Source organism: Cydia pomonella, chromosome 1, assembly GCF_033807575.1.
Source record: "Cydia pomonella isolate Wapato2018A chromosome 1, ilCydPomo1, whole genome shotgun sequence".
Lineage (NCBI taxonomy): Eukaryota > Metazoa > Arthropoda > Insecta > Lepidoptera > Tortricidae > Cydia > Cydia pomonella.
In genome coordinates this window covers 30,801,899-30,817,131 of record NC_084703.1, presented here as the reverse complement: position 1 = coordinate 30,817,131, position 15,233 = coordinate 30,801,899, and the positions used below count along the sequence as shown (strand labels likewise).

The window sequence follows — 15,233 nt, the reverse complement described above, 5'->3', positions numbered from 1 at the left end:
AGAGCGTAAATATACTTTAAAGCGTTAAATTTTGCCACTAAATATGGCAACACCTCACTAACCACTCTCTGGTGGCCGACAGTTTATTGGTTTTCGCATCGACTCGTGAGTGGTGGGCCGACACTTGAAGGGAAAAATAACAGTTATAGATAAAATAATTTTGTTGTTCAGAAAGTTTTGTATCTTAATGTGTTCTTGTAAAAAAAACTTTACAGGTCTTAATTGAATTATTTATATTCTAAAGAACATAAGTGTACAAGAATACCAGTCAAATTATACTTTCTTAATATCATTCTCCGGCCTCAAGATTTAGTAGTTAGGGTACTATTTCACAACATGTCTTAAAAGTATCAAAAATTATACTTACATAATAATTTTATTCATTCTCAGATGACTGGTCTGGCCTAGTGGGTATTGACCCTGCCTAAGAAGCCGATGGTCCTGGATTCGAATCCCGGTAAGGGCATTTATTTGTGTGATAAGCACAGATATTTGTTCCTGAGTCATGGATGTTTTCTATGTATTTAAGTATTTGTATATTACATATATCGTTGTCTGAGTACCCATAACCCAAGCTTTCTTGAGCTTACTGTGGGACTTAGTCAATCTGTGTACGAATGTCCTATAATATTTATTTATTTATTCATCAACCTGTAGGTACTTGATTTAAATGGTGAGATTTCCCGAGAAACTTCATTTATTTTATTCTCTTTTGCCAAAAACAATTATGTATTAAGTTATTTCAGCTGATTGGTGAGTCTCTTCATCTGATAAATCTCTCAAAGAAGAAAACGGATACTTACCGTTTTGATGCCTACACAAAACGCGCAGCAGCACAAATGCTAGGGTTGCCTAGGCTTTGCTTATAAATGAATTTAAATAAGTGTTTTGGCAAAAAAAATAACATAACTAACAATAACATTTTGGTACAAGGTTTTATCACCGACTGTACTTTTCTTTCCACATGCAAATAATACTCATCGAGACAATTCTAATAACCTCAAACGCAATTAGGTTGAGTTGCTTTATCATAGAGTTCCTATGGCCACCTCCTGTTTCCATCATCAGATCAGCTCGATGGTACTATAATAATTGTTCCATTGTTAGTAAATCAGTAACACCGAAGTTAGTAAATTATACACATCAATATATAACTTCGAAGTAGAAGTGTTTTTAGCCAACTTAACTTTGCATGCAAGTAAAATTAAAAACGCAATTTTTTGACTTTTGCATTTGAGGAATGTCTTTTCAAAAGGGCTTATTTCCACTTTCAACTTTTTTTTAACTATGAATGTAGTTTTGCTAAAAGTAGAGAAATACATAATATATACTTTGAGTTTCAAGTTCTAATAAGTCTTATTGTCCTCAAAAAAAACTAATTCAAAAATCAAAGTCCGGATCAAAAGGCCTTATTTCTCTCTTATAATATGAGAAACAAATAAAAAAATAAGATCTACAAGAATATTTCAAAAATTTAGACGGCCTGCAGAAAAAGAAATAGATCACAATAGAAAAAAAACCAAAGGACAGAGGACATTCACTTGTGAAATAAAAGCTAACGAATACTTATAGTATGAACCTCAAGAAAGCAAATTACCTAAAACAATATTAAAACAAAGGAAAAGGATTCCAATGCAAATTGATACAGCAGATAATACAACTCGGCCTCTTTCAGCGAATAAAAAAAAGGATGTAGAAAATTTGCTTAAAAAACAGTTTGGAGACGACTGGATTAGGTTACCGGAGCTGGTTTGGCATAGAACCGTATTAGACTAATGTAATCTATCAGCAGAAGAAAATCGAGACGAAGTCGAATGCGATTGTTGCGAAGATGATGCAGAAGAAGTTCACGTGTAAATTTATTCTGCTTAAACTTAAGTTAGCTATTTGCTGTAGTAGTTGTTAAGTTAATTTTACAATAAAAAGGTATCCGTTTCAAAAGAGTTTATTTCTGTGATGTACAGATCAAAAAGGTTTATTTCTCACAAGGCCGCAACAAAACGGCTTAATTCCAAAAGTTCGCATCAAAAGGACTTAACTCTGAAAAAGATATGTTAATTAACATAATTAAGTAGGTAGATTAAGCAATGTATGTAGTGCCATAACATTTATAGCAACTTAATTTAATATAATATCGAGAAAAAAAGCAATTATTTCGAAATGGAAACCGTGGATTTATGTTTTTCCCAATTTCCCAAAAAAAGTTCAAAGTGGAAATAAGCCCTTTTGAAAAGACACTCCTCATTTATAGTTTATAATCGTCGTCAATTTAAAAAACAAAACTGTAATTTTTTGTGAAGATAGCAAATTTTATCTACTTTTTGGAGCTACATATGCATATCTCAATACCTGCAAAAATAGTACCTTTCCAATTTCACTCCCAAAATTTATCTTAGCTTTGCTAGTATTTTTCCTTTGTTTCACTACTTGCCCGAAATTGACTTCTTACATTTTTATGGTCAACTAAGTTATTAATAGGTACCTATATCTTATACCTTTAAACGAGCAATTCTTGTATATATATTTAAAGCAGACAGTTGTAATTTTTGTCTGAATTAGTAAGTATAATTCAATCGTCACCAAATTATTTGGTATCATTTTACTATGTTCTCAGTTTGCCGCGGGATACTCTAGTATTGTATATAGTTATCTAATTTTTTATTTCATTAAGTATAAATCATAATCAATTTAAATTTCGGAAATAGCTCCCAGAACTAACGAATCAGAATACGGATGGCGCCAGATTAAGGACGGAGGCGTGCTGTGGGCGCGGCACCTGCCTGCCTGCTCTACCACTTCGTCTGCTTCACCCCCTCTAAAACCTATAAACCGTCTATTAGAGCGCCTTAAAACATATAAGATTATATACAGAGATGTGACTTATCTAAGATAAAAGTATCTAAGAAACAGTTACAAGATACAAGATACGTATTTTCATCTTGTATTTGAAATACCCTTTTTGAAAATATTTGTGTCTTGTATTTAGATACTTTCTAGTCGTATCTTAGTATTTTGTGAATACTTTTTCTAATTAATTCCTCCATTTTATTTTCATAGCGCATGCAGTGTGTTCGTGTTACAGCTTTTATATATTTATTTATTTAATCTCTATTGCACAAAAGAAAACCTTATAGTACTAGTACAAAAGGCGGAGTTAATGCCATGAGGCATTCTCTACCAGTCAACCTTTAGGCAAAGCAGAGAGATTGTGGACGGTGCTACTTTAACAATAACAACCAAATATAATACGATAACATACCATACATACATATAATACGGGGTTTTTCCGGACAATTTAAAAATAGCTATAAACAAATTCTTTAGAATTCTAAAGAAAAACAGTGACAAGGAAAACCCTAGCAAATACAGACCAATTGCTTTTCTTTCAGTAATATCTAAAATATTTGAGAAAACGATTATACGAAAACAAATCGTAAATATTATTTCTAAGAAAAATTTCAAAGAAACTATGGAACTCAAAAATATTCGATCCGAAACGCGAATAATAAATTCATCCATACCACAGGGAAGCGTTATAGGCTGTGCATTCTGTTTATAATTTACATAAACGATTTGTCACAAGCCCTAAAACACCATAGCATGCTCTTTGCAGATGATGTGTCCCTACTCTTCAAATGCCCTAAATGAATGAACATGGCCATAAATGAATGAACAATGTCAGTCAAATATGTGTAGGCAAATAGGAGGGCATAAATATCTATACACGTAACCATCACATACATGAGAGCAAAACGCGTGCCAAAAATATCTATACTCGCAACTATCATATACATCAGAACAAAGAGTGTCAAAAATTTCTATACACGCAATAATCATATATATGAGAACAAAATGAGACCCAAAAATATAGATACATATTTACGCAACTAATCGTTTATAAATATCTGTACAAACAAACAAGTTTTCTTATTTTGAATTATGACAATCATCGAAAAGAGTACCGTTCTGTCATATGATCGGTTTGTCCTTTTCATTTTGATCGTGGCGTGTCATTGACGTGCCATTTGTTTCACCTATCATCTTATTCTCCTTCACAGCTATCGTATACGATTTTCATGTGGCTTTTCTCGTGAATATTATATTAGCGTTTTTTCAATGCTAAATTTATGTCAATCACTCATTCGATTACGCTAATGTATGTGATTTTACGAATGTGGCTTTGCCGTTAAAAAAACACTTCGGTTTTTATTCTATTTTCGATTCTATTTTTTATTCCTCTTTGTGGTGTGTGTCTAAGGAGTGTGAATTCGTCATGCAAAGTTAAAGTTGTGAGTTTTCGGAACTTATGTACAGTCGCCATCAGATATATCTTAGCGGCCAGGGCGGTCAAATATTTCTAAGCCAATTATTATATATCATAACTGCTGTAATGTCATAAATATCTTAGCACGATGTTATTGAATCATCTTGACTTTGACAGATATTTTAACTATGACTAAAGACTATAACCAAACCCAACTACAGATGTAGTGCATAATTATTCGTAATTTCATGGAAATATGATCTTGACGGTGCACGGGGATCTGCCTGCGAATAATTGTAGATTGTTCAGAGTAGTTTAATAATAATAATTCATATCCCACTGCTGGCCACAGCAGAGATGTGAAAAATAGTTTATAAAAAGTATTTAAATACAAAATACAAATACTTCCTTGATATACTATTTCAAATGCAAAATACAAAATAGTTTTCAAATTTGTATTTAAAATACTAAATACAAAATAGGTATTTTCAAAATGCTTTTTTAAAATACAAAATACTTTGCGATAAAAGGTACTCTTAAATAGTGAATACCTAGTCTGAATTAAAAAGTTAGTACAGCTCGGAATTTACAAGTTGGAAAGGCTGTCTTTATTCTTTAAAAATAGTGTGTATATCAGTCCTGTAGAGTGCAAATTTTGTGTCTCCTCATGTTTACCGGTTGAATGGATTTTTAAGTGACGGTTTTTAATACTCAATTATTAAAAGCATTAATTTAGATTTGTAATGTTTTACAGCTTGTATATACCTCTCGTTGGTTGGTGAAAACGTCTCGTTTGTGTTTCACCAGGGCAGAAAAGTTTGTTTACCTCTCGTGCCTTGAAACCCTTGCAACGCTTAAGATTCCACATTTTTAATCTCTCGTTACGCTTGTGGTCATTTGCGGCGTTACTAAACAGATTCACCGGTTCCATGTTAAAATAATAAATAAATAAATATTATAGGACATTATTACACAAATTGACTAAGTCCCACAGTAATAAGCTCATTAAGGCTTGTGTAGTGGATATTAGACAATGATATATATAAATATTTATAAATACTTAAATACATATACATAAGGTCGATATTTAAACGATAGATACAATAACAGCTTCGACAGGAAAACATAACTAAGTATGTAATAATGGTATTATTAAGCAAACGCGGATCGGTCCGCGCGATCTCGCCAACTATTACATAAACCCTAGCTAGAGGTTTTCAATAGTGGCTTATTGTGTTAAACCCTGTTTCAAAAAATTCATAGTGCATAAATAAACTAAAAAAAAAAAACAAAACATAGAAAACACCCATGACTCAGGAACAAATATCTGTGTTCACACAAATAAATGCCCTTACCAGGATTTGAACCCGGGACCATCGGCTTCATAGGCAGGGTCACTACCTACTTTACCTAATAAAAAGTATTTTGTATTTTGAAAATAGAAAATAGGTCCCAAAAACTATTTGAAATAAAATACAAAATAGTTTTCTTTAAAAGGTATTTAAATACAAAATACAAAATAGGTATTTTGCATTTTGTATTTGCATTTTAAATACAAGTATTTCAAATAAGTCACATCTCTGGGCCACAGGCCTTCTCTCATGTAGTAAAGGGTATGGATTATTGGGAGCGTGCACGACTGTCACGCAACCTAGTGTCCGCAATTCTAGGGGAAAACGTCAATTCACATCATCTTATAAAACTACTCCAAAACTAAAAACTACTGAACGGATTTTCATACGACTTTCATCTATCAATAGAGTGATTCTTGAGGATGGCTTAAGTATATAACTTGTTAAGGTTTTGTGTAAATTGTTTGAAATATAACGATGTTGTCGGAAAAAATCACGCTGGCTAGGAGCTTTAATCGAAAACGCTGCCTAATCCGTTTGAGCTATAACAACACAATGTATGGTGGGGTTGTTTCTCATTCACAGGTCTACAAAAAAGTCCGCGATGTGAAATGTCTATCTTTTAAGGATAACTTACTATATCCATTCTTAACTTCTAGAAAAAGATCACGTAATATGTGGCATTTGCAAAGCTATTTACATGGATACATTATTAACAATTATCAAAATAAATACGTTAGTTATATTAAGCATTTCATACAGATTACAATGGTCCCTTACACCATACAATTTAAATGAATATTTCAGGAGTAATCGTAAATCAAAGTTTCATTTCGAGCCATATAATCGTACGAAATGTTGAGACCCTATCCGCAGTTAGTTCAAATTTTTACCACCTTATGCGCTGGGATCGCTTTACTTACCCCCACCACGCACTTCGCACGGTCCCAATAGTCAGAGTAGGTTATAATTATCAAAATCCTACCCACTTCGCAAATGACCCAAAAACTGCCTAAATTTTTGACGTTACGCCACACCCACGCGCCATATTGAGACCAATTTTGATAAATGTGTTATTTTTAAGAAAAAAGATATCTACCACATTGTCGCTTGCCAAAAGATCGCTCTGACAGGTTATTTGTATAAAGATACAAGCAAATCTTGTCCTTATGGTAAGCGACAATGTGTACCTTTTACTTGGAAACGTCACAAATGGTCGATGTTATACCTACTTAAAATAGCCAGTCATTACTCTTAATTCATTTCCTAATGTCGTTTAAATTAAGCTCGTATCTCGTAATGTCATATCCTCATATTATGATATGTCGCGTAATGTTTGCAGTAGCTGCTCGCTAAATGTACAAAAATTTGTTATGGGGTCACAAAATTAAGTGTCACTCAAAAAAACTTCATAATGAATGATTACACGGATAAATTCTAATATCTGATTTAATTTATCGCCCGTATCGGATTTACACACTGTATAGAGAGTAGACGTGTGCGCCACGCCGCCGCGCCGCCGGCGCCGACGATTTTTCCACGCCGCCGCCGTCGATAATTTTGACCGGCGTACAATCGACGTGGAAATTATTGATACTTATTGTGACTTATTGCATGTAACGTAGTGAGTAGATAGTGTCAACGGTATAATTTAAAGATGCTTATGCTTTATCACTTATTATTTGCCAGTGAAATAAATTGATATCATTTTTGTCGTTGCGATGGTAGCTGCAATAACGATTTACCGTTAATTTAAAGCAAGATCTAGTTTCTGGATTACATGTTATTATTTGATAATTTATCGTTCGGCTTTTTTTATAGATAGCATTTTGTTTTACTTTAATATTCTTTTGATTGTCAGTTTAATCGGTAAATTAAGTCAAAGAAAATAGCAAGTTTATGTAAACAAATAAGTTTTTGGCAAAAATTTCATTTTTGGTACAAGCTTTTATCGCTGACTGTACTTTTTTTCCGTCACTGTCTTAACTATGGCCCGCTTGAGGGAGTCAAGATTTGTGTAGCACAGGCTTTCTTCTCAATAACCTGCCATATGGCATAATCCAGGGGGTTAAGGTCCGGGCTGGAGGACGGCTAGTCTTCGTGGGCAATAAAGTCAATTTTGTTCCTTCGAAACCAGGCTTGAGTTGTTTTTGTCTTATGTGCAGGAGCTGAGTCCTGTTGAAAGACCCATGGCTGGTTTTGAAATAGGGTGTGGCTTAAGGGCTTCACTATTGATTCGAGAACGGTTTCCTGATAAACTATGGCCCCAGTGTTCACACCTTTTTCACAGAAATGAACCTGTGTTAGCCCTGAGTATAACACACCCAGCCAAATCATCACATAAGAGGGATGATGGCCTCGTTGCACTCTCGGAACAGCCGCAATCGCCTCTTGACTGTTTTTTGCATACACTCTGTCATTCTGGCGGTTACAACATTCTTCAATGGTGACAATTTTTTCATCTGTAAATAGTATTTTTCGGTGGCCATTTTGTGCGTACCGCTTCAATAGCACGCGACTTCTCGCTAGCCTCATAGTCTTTAATCGTCCATTAAGCAAATGACCTTTTTGTCTGTGGTAAGCGTGTAGTCCAAGGTCTTCATTGAAAACTTTTTTAGGGAGCTTCTCTACACAGGCATCTGTATTGCCAGCAACTTTTGCTTCCGGACGGGGTTTCTTGCAGTTATCGCCTTCACTGCCTTTATTAGAGCTGGGGTCCGAACGGTGCGTGGTCTTCCAGACCTCTTGCGGTCATCGAAGCTCTGAGTACTATTGTATCTATTAATTGTGCGATAAACAAATTGTTTGTTGATTTTTAGGTTTTCAAGCAACTTCAAAATCATGTTTGGCGGGTCACATTTGTGCAACGCAATTACTGCGATACGATTTTAGACCCCAATTCATTATAGATACGACGAGATAAGCGTTATGTGTGGTATATAATTATAGCTCACAAATCCACTACATTATGTCATTTTTTATTTTTTCGGTAGCATTTGTTTTAACGGAAATAAAGAGGTTGCAAATCGAGAAACAGAACTTAGTAACCGACTAGGTAGCATATCCACATACCAGCAACCTGGATTGATCAAATTTTCAAAAAATCATCAGACGCAATCGCAACGAATCAATCGCCGCCGGTCAAAAAATCATCAAACGCCGCCGCCGATGATTTTGCCATCGGCGCACACTTCCAATAGAGAGTGACATTACACTCAGAGGCAGAGCATAGCAATGCCTGTTATACGGAGGTTATCAATATTCTATATTTACCTATTTAGCCTGGTAAAACTAAAAATAACGGACATGGCTGCATATTCACAACACGTCTTGTTTTCAACTGTTAGACCTTTGACAATTATAACTTGGTTCTAAGTTTCCTGGCAATTATACGTAATGGAGGACCAGGCTTACATTAGTTATCATTTCGCGATGCGCTCGGTGACAAAAACAAAGCGTTACGAATTGCTGACATTTGCGTCTTTTCACTTTCACACAGCTCCCACTAATTTATAAGCATCGGATGACAGGACTGTTGAAAAGGGACAAACATATCGTTTGACGTTACGTTACTCTTCTCGTGAATTGTCAAAATTCAAAATTAGCTTAATATTGTTCGGGCGGCTATTAATAAGCGGGTGGTAGCACTTCGTTACTTACCAACCAGTAAGCTTGAGATCCAGCATCATGAATAGTTCACTTCAAGGGTCCAGTTATATCTGATACTGGCATTCAGTATTTTAAACGTTTCGTAAATAGATACAATGTTAATTCGAATTTTGTGTACATTTAGTTACTTATCTCAATTGAATAAGATGCATATTTGCATACCTATGTGGTATGACTATCAGATACATTTATAGATAATTTTGGCACTCGTCTTGTTCTCATATATATGATAATTGCGTGTATAGATATTTTTGACACTCTTTGTTCTCATGTATGTGATAGTTGCGAGTGTAGGTATTTTTGGCACGCGTTTTGCTCTAATGTATGTGATGGTTGCGTGTATAGATATTTATGCCCATCTATTTGCCTACATATATTTGACTGACATTGTTCATTAGATTATGGCCATGTGAACGTCTAGATCTTTTTGACCCTTTAAATGCTCACATATTTCTGACCGAATGATCGAACAGATTTTTCTGGCCTCTCAACTGTACAGATATTTTTGACGCTTTGGAAAGGTACAGATATTTTTGCCCTTGACTGTACCATATTTATGAGACGATTCTGTTGATACATATTTTTGCAGCCGACTGTGCGCCACCAAATATTGCAGAGGTATCTTGTATCTGATATCTTAGATACTTGACTACCTAGTAGCGCTTGCAATTAGAATATTCGAATTTGTCGAATATTCGATCTGTTTTGATATTCGAATTTTAAGGCTGCTGATTTTTAGAATATTCGAATATTTTTTATTACTCGAAAAGACACACAAAAGACAAACATACAAAAGGCGGACTTAATGCTTCTCTACCAGTCAACTTCCGGGCATAGCACATAACTTGTAGGCGGTGCAACATCATATTGTAATTACAAAACAAAGTATATAGCTACTTTTACGCAACTCATAGAACTAGACAAATACAAGTAATATACATAGGTAGATAACATATATAAAAATTCATGTAACAAAAACATAACAAATATATGTATGTATAACTAACAAAATAGAGACGCTAAGAATTTGCCATTTTTTTTATACTACGTCGGTGGCAAACAAGCATACGGCCCACCTGATGGTAAGCAGTCTCCGTAGCCTATGTACGCCTGCAACTCCAGAGGAGTCGCATGCGCGTTGCCGACCCTAGCATTCCCCCTCTCGTTGAGTTCTGGCAACCTAACTCACCGGCAGAAACACAACACTATGAGTAGGGTCTAGTGTTATTTGGCTGCGGTTATCTGTAAGGTGGAGGTACTTCCCCAGTTGGGCTCCGCTCTAGATCTGGAATGACATCCGCTGTGCTGTGCCCTACCACACTAAGCGAGATGACATTCACAATGCCCATACCTCTCTTTAGGACGTAGTTTAAGGACGTACCCGGGTCCAAGGACGTACCCGGGTCCAAGGACGTACCCGGGTCCAAGGACGTACCCGGGTCCAGGACGTACCCGGGTCCATTGTACCAGCAAAGTGCTCACTTAAGGCTTGTTTAAAAGCAATTCTATTCGGAGATTGTCTAATTTTAACAGGGAGACTGTTGCAAAGGCGAGCTACTTGAATGGAGAATGAATTGGACATGTAACCTGTTCGGTGAGGTTGTATATATCATAGAAATAGGATAGTATAGAACGACTGTCAAACTTCGAAAGTGTGACCAAAAATTAAATGCAAATGTGTGCGTAAATTGTGTATGTGCGAACAAAAATAGTGTTGTCATGTTACAACATATTAATAATCTATCGATGTTTAACTGCTTTATCGAGTACTTTTTCAAATGTGTTTGAAAAAGTTGAAAATGATAAAGTTGAATTTGTTTGAAAACGTGTTCGCAGAGTTGACTTACCAAAGAAAATTTTAATTTCGCGCCTTTTCCTGCTGACAAGTTGGGTTGGGTGTGTATACGCTGTCTTGTGTTTCCTTGTGTTGGCGGCAAAGCCGTGGAAAAGTGGTTAAAATGTAAGTACTGTGTTGGAAAGTGAAGTTTAAATTTATCGCTAAACATGTGCACCTTCAAAAAAGGTATTATAACAATCTTTATTATTTTAATTTGGTTATAAAGGTAATACCTTAATGATATCTTGTGAACAACTAATTCCATACCTACTAATATACCGACAAGTTATCGATACAGTCATATGAACATTTTGTCAAGCCCTAGCGTAAAGTAACAGTTTAGGTTTTTACACGAAATATTCTAAATGATTGACTAATATGATGAAATATTAACACACAATTGAAGAAAAACTTATAATGAACTGTATAAATTGGGTTTTTACACTTTTTATGCTGTTAATTTGATAAAATATCGTTACGAAAATTTCGCTAGGAATATCATAATTACCTGTGAAATAAGTATTTTCCTGGGTTTTTTGGCCCTGAAACACTACAACCCGGCACACAACATGACACCATCGTCACTAAATTACTTAATATATATTTTTCAATTTGATTCTCTTATATTTTTGACGTTAAAAAATACGGCAATATGACCTTGGCCGCCTCGGCCGGCTTCGAACTCAAAATTGGTTACGTTTTCTCATATGTAGTCTGCCTCTTTCGCACTTATGGCTTGTTCATATACGTCATGGCTTCCCTTTCGCACACTTCATCTGTCTGTCAAGCGAAGCGACTGACATGTCTCTGGTATATATGTATAGAGAAAGGTTGCCAGTAAACCGAAGTTGACGGACACGAGAAACACCATAGTACAGTCAGCGTCAAATACTTCGTAGCAGTCAAAGTAGCCAAATAGTTCGGTACACCATATATTTAGTATGGTGTACCGAACTATTTGGCCACTTTGACTGCTACGAAGTATTTGACGCTGACTGTACTTGAAGAAAGCTTTCAAATATTCGGGGGATTGAGGATCATTAATGGCAGAAAAAAGGCTGCAAATCATGCGAATGTTGTGACGAACTCGTATAGAAAACCATCCAAGTTTAAAACGGAAAGAGTATGTATTTACATGTCCAGGCTTGTTGTGAAGCTAATTTTATGATTTTTAGTGAACATTCGCCTTAGACCCTTGGTACATGGATATTTAACTGCTGTTCTTGTGGACAACAACGGTTATATTGGTGCATAAGTGATTAAGAGGTTGAGCTCGTCACAAGAAACTTGTGTTAGATTTAGGTACATTTGAAAATGCATGGTCGATACATGTACTCGTGACATGAGTTATTCTTGTAGGAATATTTATCAATTGAGTAAATACACATTGTTTTATAGTGTTATTCAAATTTTGGCAGTCATAATGGCGGGTGTACTGTTTTTTGATAAAACTTTAAGTATCGGGAGGTATTATTTTTAAAGGAGGCACTACATAGTACAAATTAGGTACAAAAATATGAATGCTTTTTGTTTATTTTTATTTAAGTACTCACTTCTTTCATACCGGTATTTATATTGTTATTATTGTACCGGTTTTCATTTTTTTTCTGAATATGACATAACGCTATTCCTATATAACTTTATGTTTGAACGTAATTTGAAAACACTAACGAAATATACCATTACCATGCCGGTATTTTTTGACCGGTTTAAAGCCTTGTATACGAGTATTATACATAAGTAGTTGAAACGCATACGCTGTAACCAGGGCGATATAGTTCCTGGAAATTACGATGGCGGCGTATCTCTAGATATCTATGCTCCGAAAAAATGAAAATTATCCGAGCTCTCCTGAAAAAATAGTGTTTCAGTGGACTCGATAGAAATACCACATATTTAAACTATTTTTTTTGTTCTAGGTATTCAAGTCTGTAACAGAGAAAGTAAAAGAAGACCAGATACGCCAGGAAATGGAAATTGTCAAGAAATCGCTGGAAGAGACGCAAGCAGTAACGGTTGCAAGCGAAGTAGTGAGACCTACTCCACCTGATGTATCCAAAAACATGTCGTCAGCGGCCAATTTGCTGGCACTAGTACAAGCTTCGATTCAGTCCTCGGCGGCCGCCACAAGTGCGCTTGCGCCTTCCTCGGACGTCGTCTCCAGCAACCTACAACCGAGATCTTTCGGCGATATACCGATCCCACCAGCTGCGATTCACGCCGAGCCAAGCAAACTGACTATGCAAACCGTACCCATAACTTCGCTGACGACTCCACCCAGCCAGCAACTCGACGTCTACAACAACCTGCAGCAGCATGGTCCCTTCAGTAATCAGCAGAGCTCATTAGCGGTACCTATACATGACAGGCCCAATTTTGACGGAAATAACACTTCTCATATCAATGTTTGGGATCAAAGACCAATGCATAATATGCCAGACGTAAGAGGCTCTATGCTACGGCCTCCTGGATATAGTAATTATGGTCAAAACAAACCGTACAACCAACAAGGGCCTAGGGGTAATTTCGTAAACGGTAGAATGCAGGATAGTTACGATACGAGGCAGAATGAGATGAGTCAACAGTTCGAGCGTTCCCAGTATGATCAAAACAATTATGGTCGTAGAGGAGGGGGCGGAGGACGCGGCCATTTCGGTGGCCCAGGGGGGAGCAAGAGGGGCCGAGGACGCGGCTATTACTAACGTCTAGGTTCAAACTTTCATTGACTTATTATAGAAGAAAACCTAACTCGTGGTTCTATTCATAGATTGCTGAAGTCGCTTTTTTACTATTTCCTTTATTCATGAAACTTAATGCCTATGTTAGTTACAAACCTTTTTTAGCAAAGTTCCCAATTGTTTATGTAGTGCAGCTACATAAACTATTTTTTTACATGTTACATTTTTTTTGCGACTTCAGTACCCCTAGTGTAAATTTAGTCGATAGCGAAACGTGACGTACGCGTTTGCGTTAAGTCTCATTTTGTATGGGTTTTTGAACAGCGCGCCAAGCGGGACGTTTTGGAAAGTCTAAAATCTCATACAAAATGACACTTAACGCAAACGCGTACGTCACGTTTCGCTGTCGAAAATATTTACACTAGGGGTACTGGAAATGAAGATACTTGCGTGTAGCCTGTGGAAACTATGGTCGAATCCAGAGTTAGAAACAGTAACCTGACAGTTACGGGCGTGTACTTCATGAGATTACTGCGTTATCGTATAAATACTATTATACGTTTTCTGAATAAAGTATTACGTGGCTTCATATCTTTATAAGTCATAATGTTACATTAATATGGCAATCATAAATGTTTTTGAAACTGCTGTCAGATTACTATCAGTATAGAGTGTGCGAGTATGTATACCGGCTCCACGACGTCTTAAAACAACGCCGCGATGCCCTGAGTGGTCGCGACGCACACTTTAGGAACCCTGTTTTTTAACGTTTTACCAATGACAAAAATAAACTTAAACATAGCATTAGCATTATGTTTTTTATTCATCTAATTCCAAGAGTTGGTTACTAAATTCTGTTACTGCAATAATCTTTATCTACATAAAATATACGAACGAAAGTTGAATAAACTATATATTAATATGAAGTACACAAAATCAGGAATTACATATGACAATATCATTCAAAATGGCCTCTGGCCTTGACACTGGCCCTCAAACGACGAGGCCAGTCATCAATAGCGGCACTCACGATTGTCATGTCTAATTCCGTCACTGTCTTAACTATGGCCCGCTTGAGGGAGTCAAGATTTGTGTGGGGTTTAGCACAGGCTTTCTCCTCAATAACCTGCCATATGGCATAATCCAGGGGGTTAAGGTCCGGGCTGGAGGACGGCCAGTCTTCGTGGGCAATAAAGTCAATTTTGTTCCTTCGAAACCAGGCTTGAGTTGTTTTTGCCTTATGTGCACGAGCTGAGTCCTGTTGAAAGACCCATGGCTGTTTTTGAAATAGGGTGTGGCTTAAGGGCTTCACTATTGGTTCGAGAACGGTTTCCTGGTAAACTATGGCGGCAGTTTTCTCACCTTATTCACAGAAATGAACCTGTGTTAGCCCTGTGTATGACACACCCAGCCAAATCATCACATAAGAGGGA

The 15,233-nt window shown here is 36.3% G+C and overlaps 1 protein-coding gene across 3 annotated transcripts in view; it reads left to right on the top strand.

Annotated features, from left to right (window-relative positions):
- LOC133528242 (uncharacterized protein CG7065-like) overlaps positions 1-14,610 on the top strand; it is a 118,674-nt gene extending 104,064 nt beyond the window's left edge. For 2 of the 3 annotated variants that reach the window (XM_061865536.1, XM_061865544.1), the window contains one exon: positions 13,042-14,610. In XM_061865536.1, the coding sequence (XP_061721520.1) occupies positions 13,042-13,824 (783 nt within the window). In that variant the 3' untranslated portion in view covers positions 13,825-14,610. Of the gene's footprint in view, positions 1-390; positions 458-13,041 lie in introns of all 3 variants that reach the window. The other variant, XM_061865555.1, reaches the window with a different exon arrangement.
- The last annotated feature ends 623 nt before the right edge of the window (positions 14,611-15,233 follow it).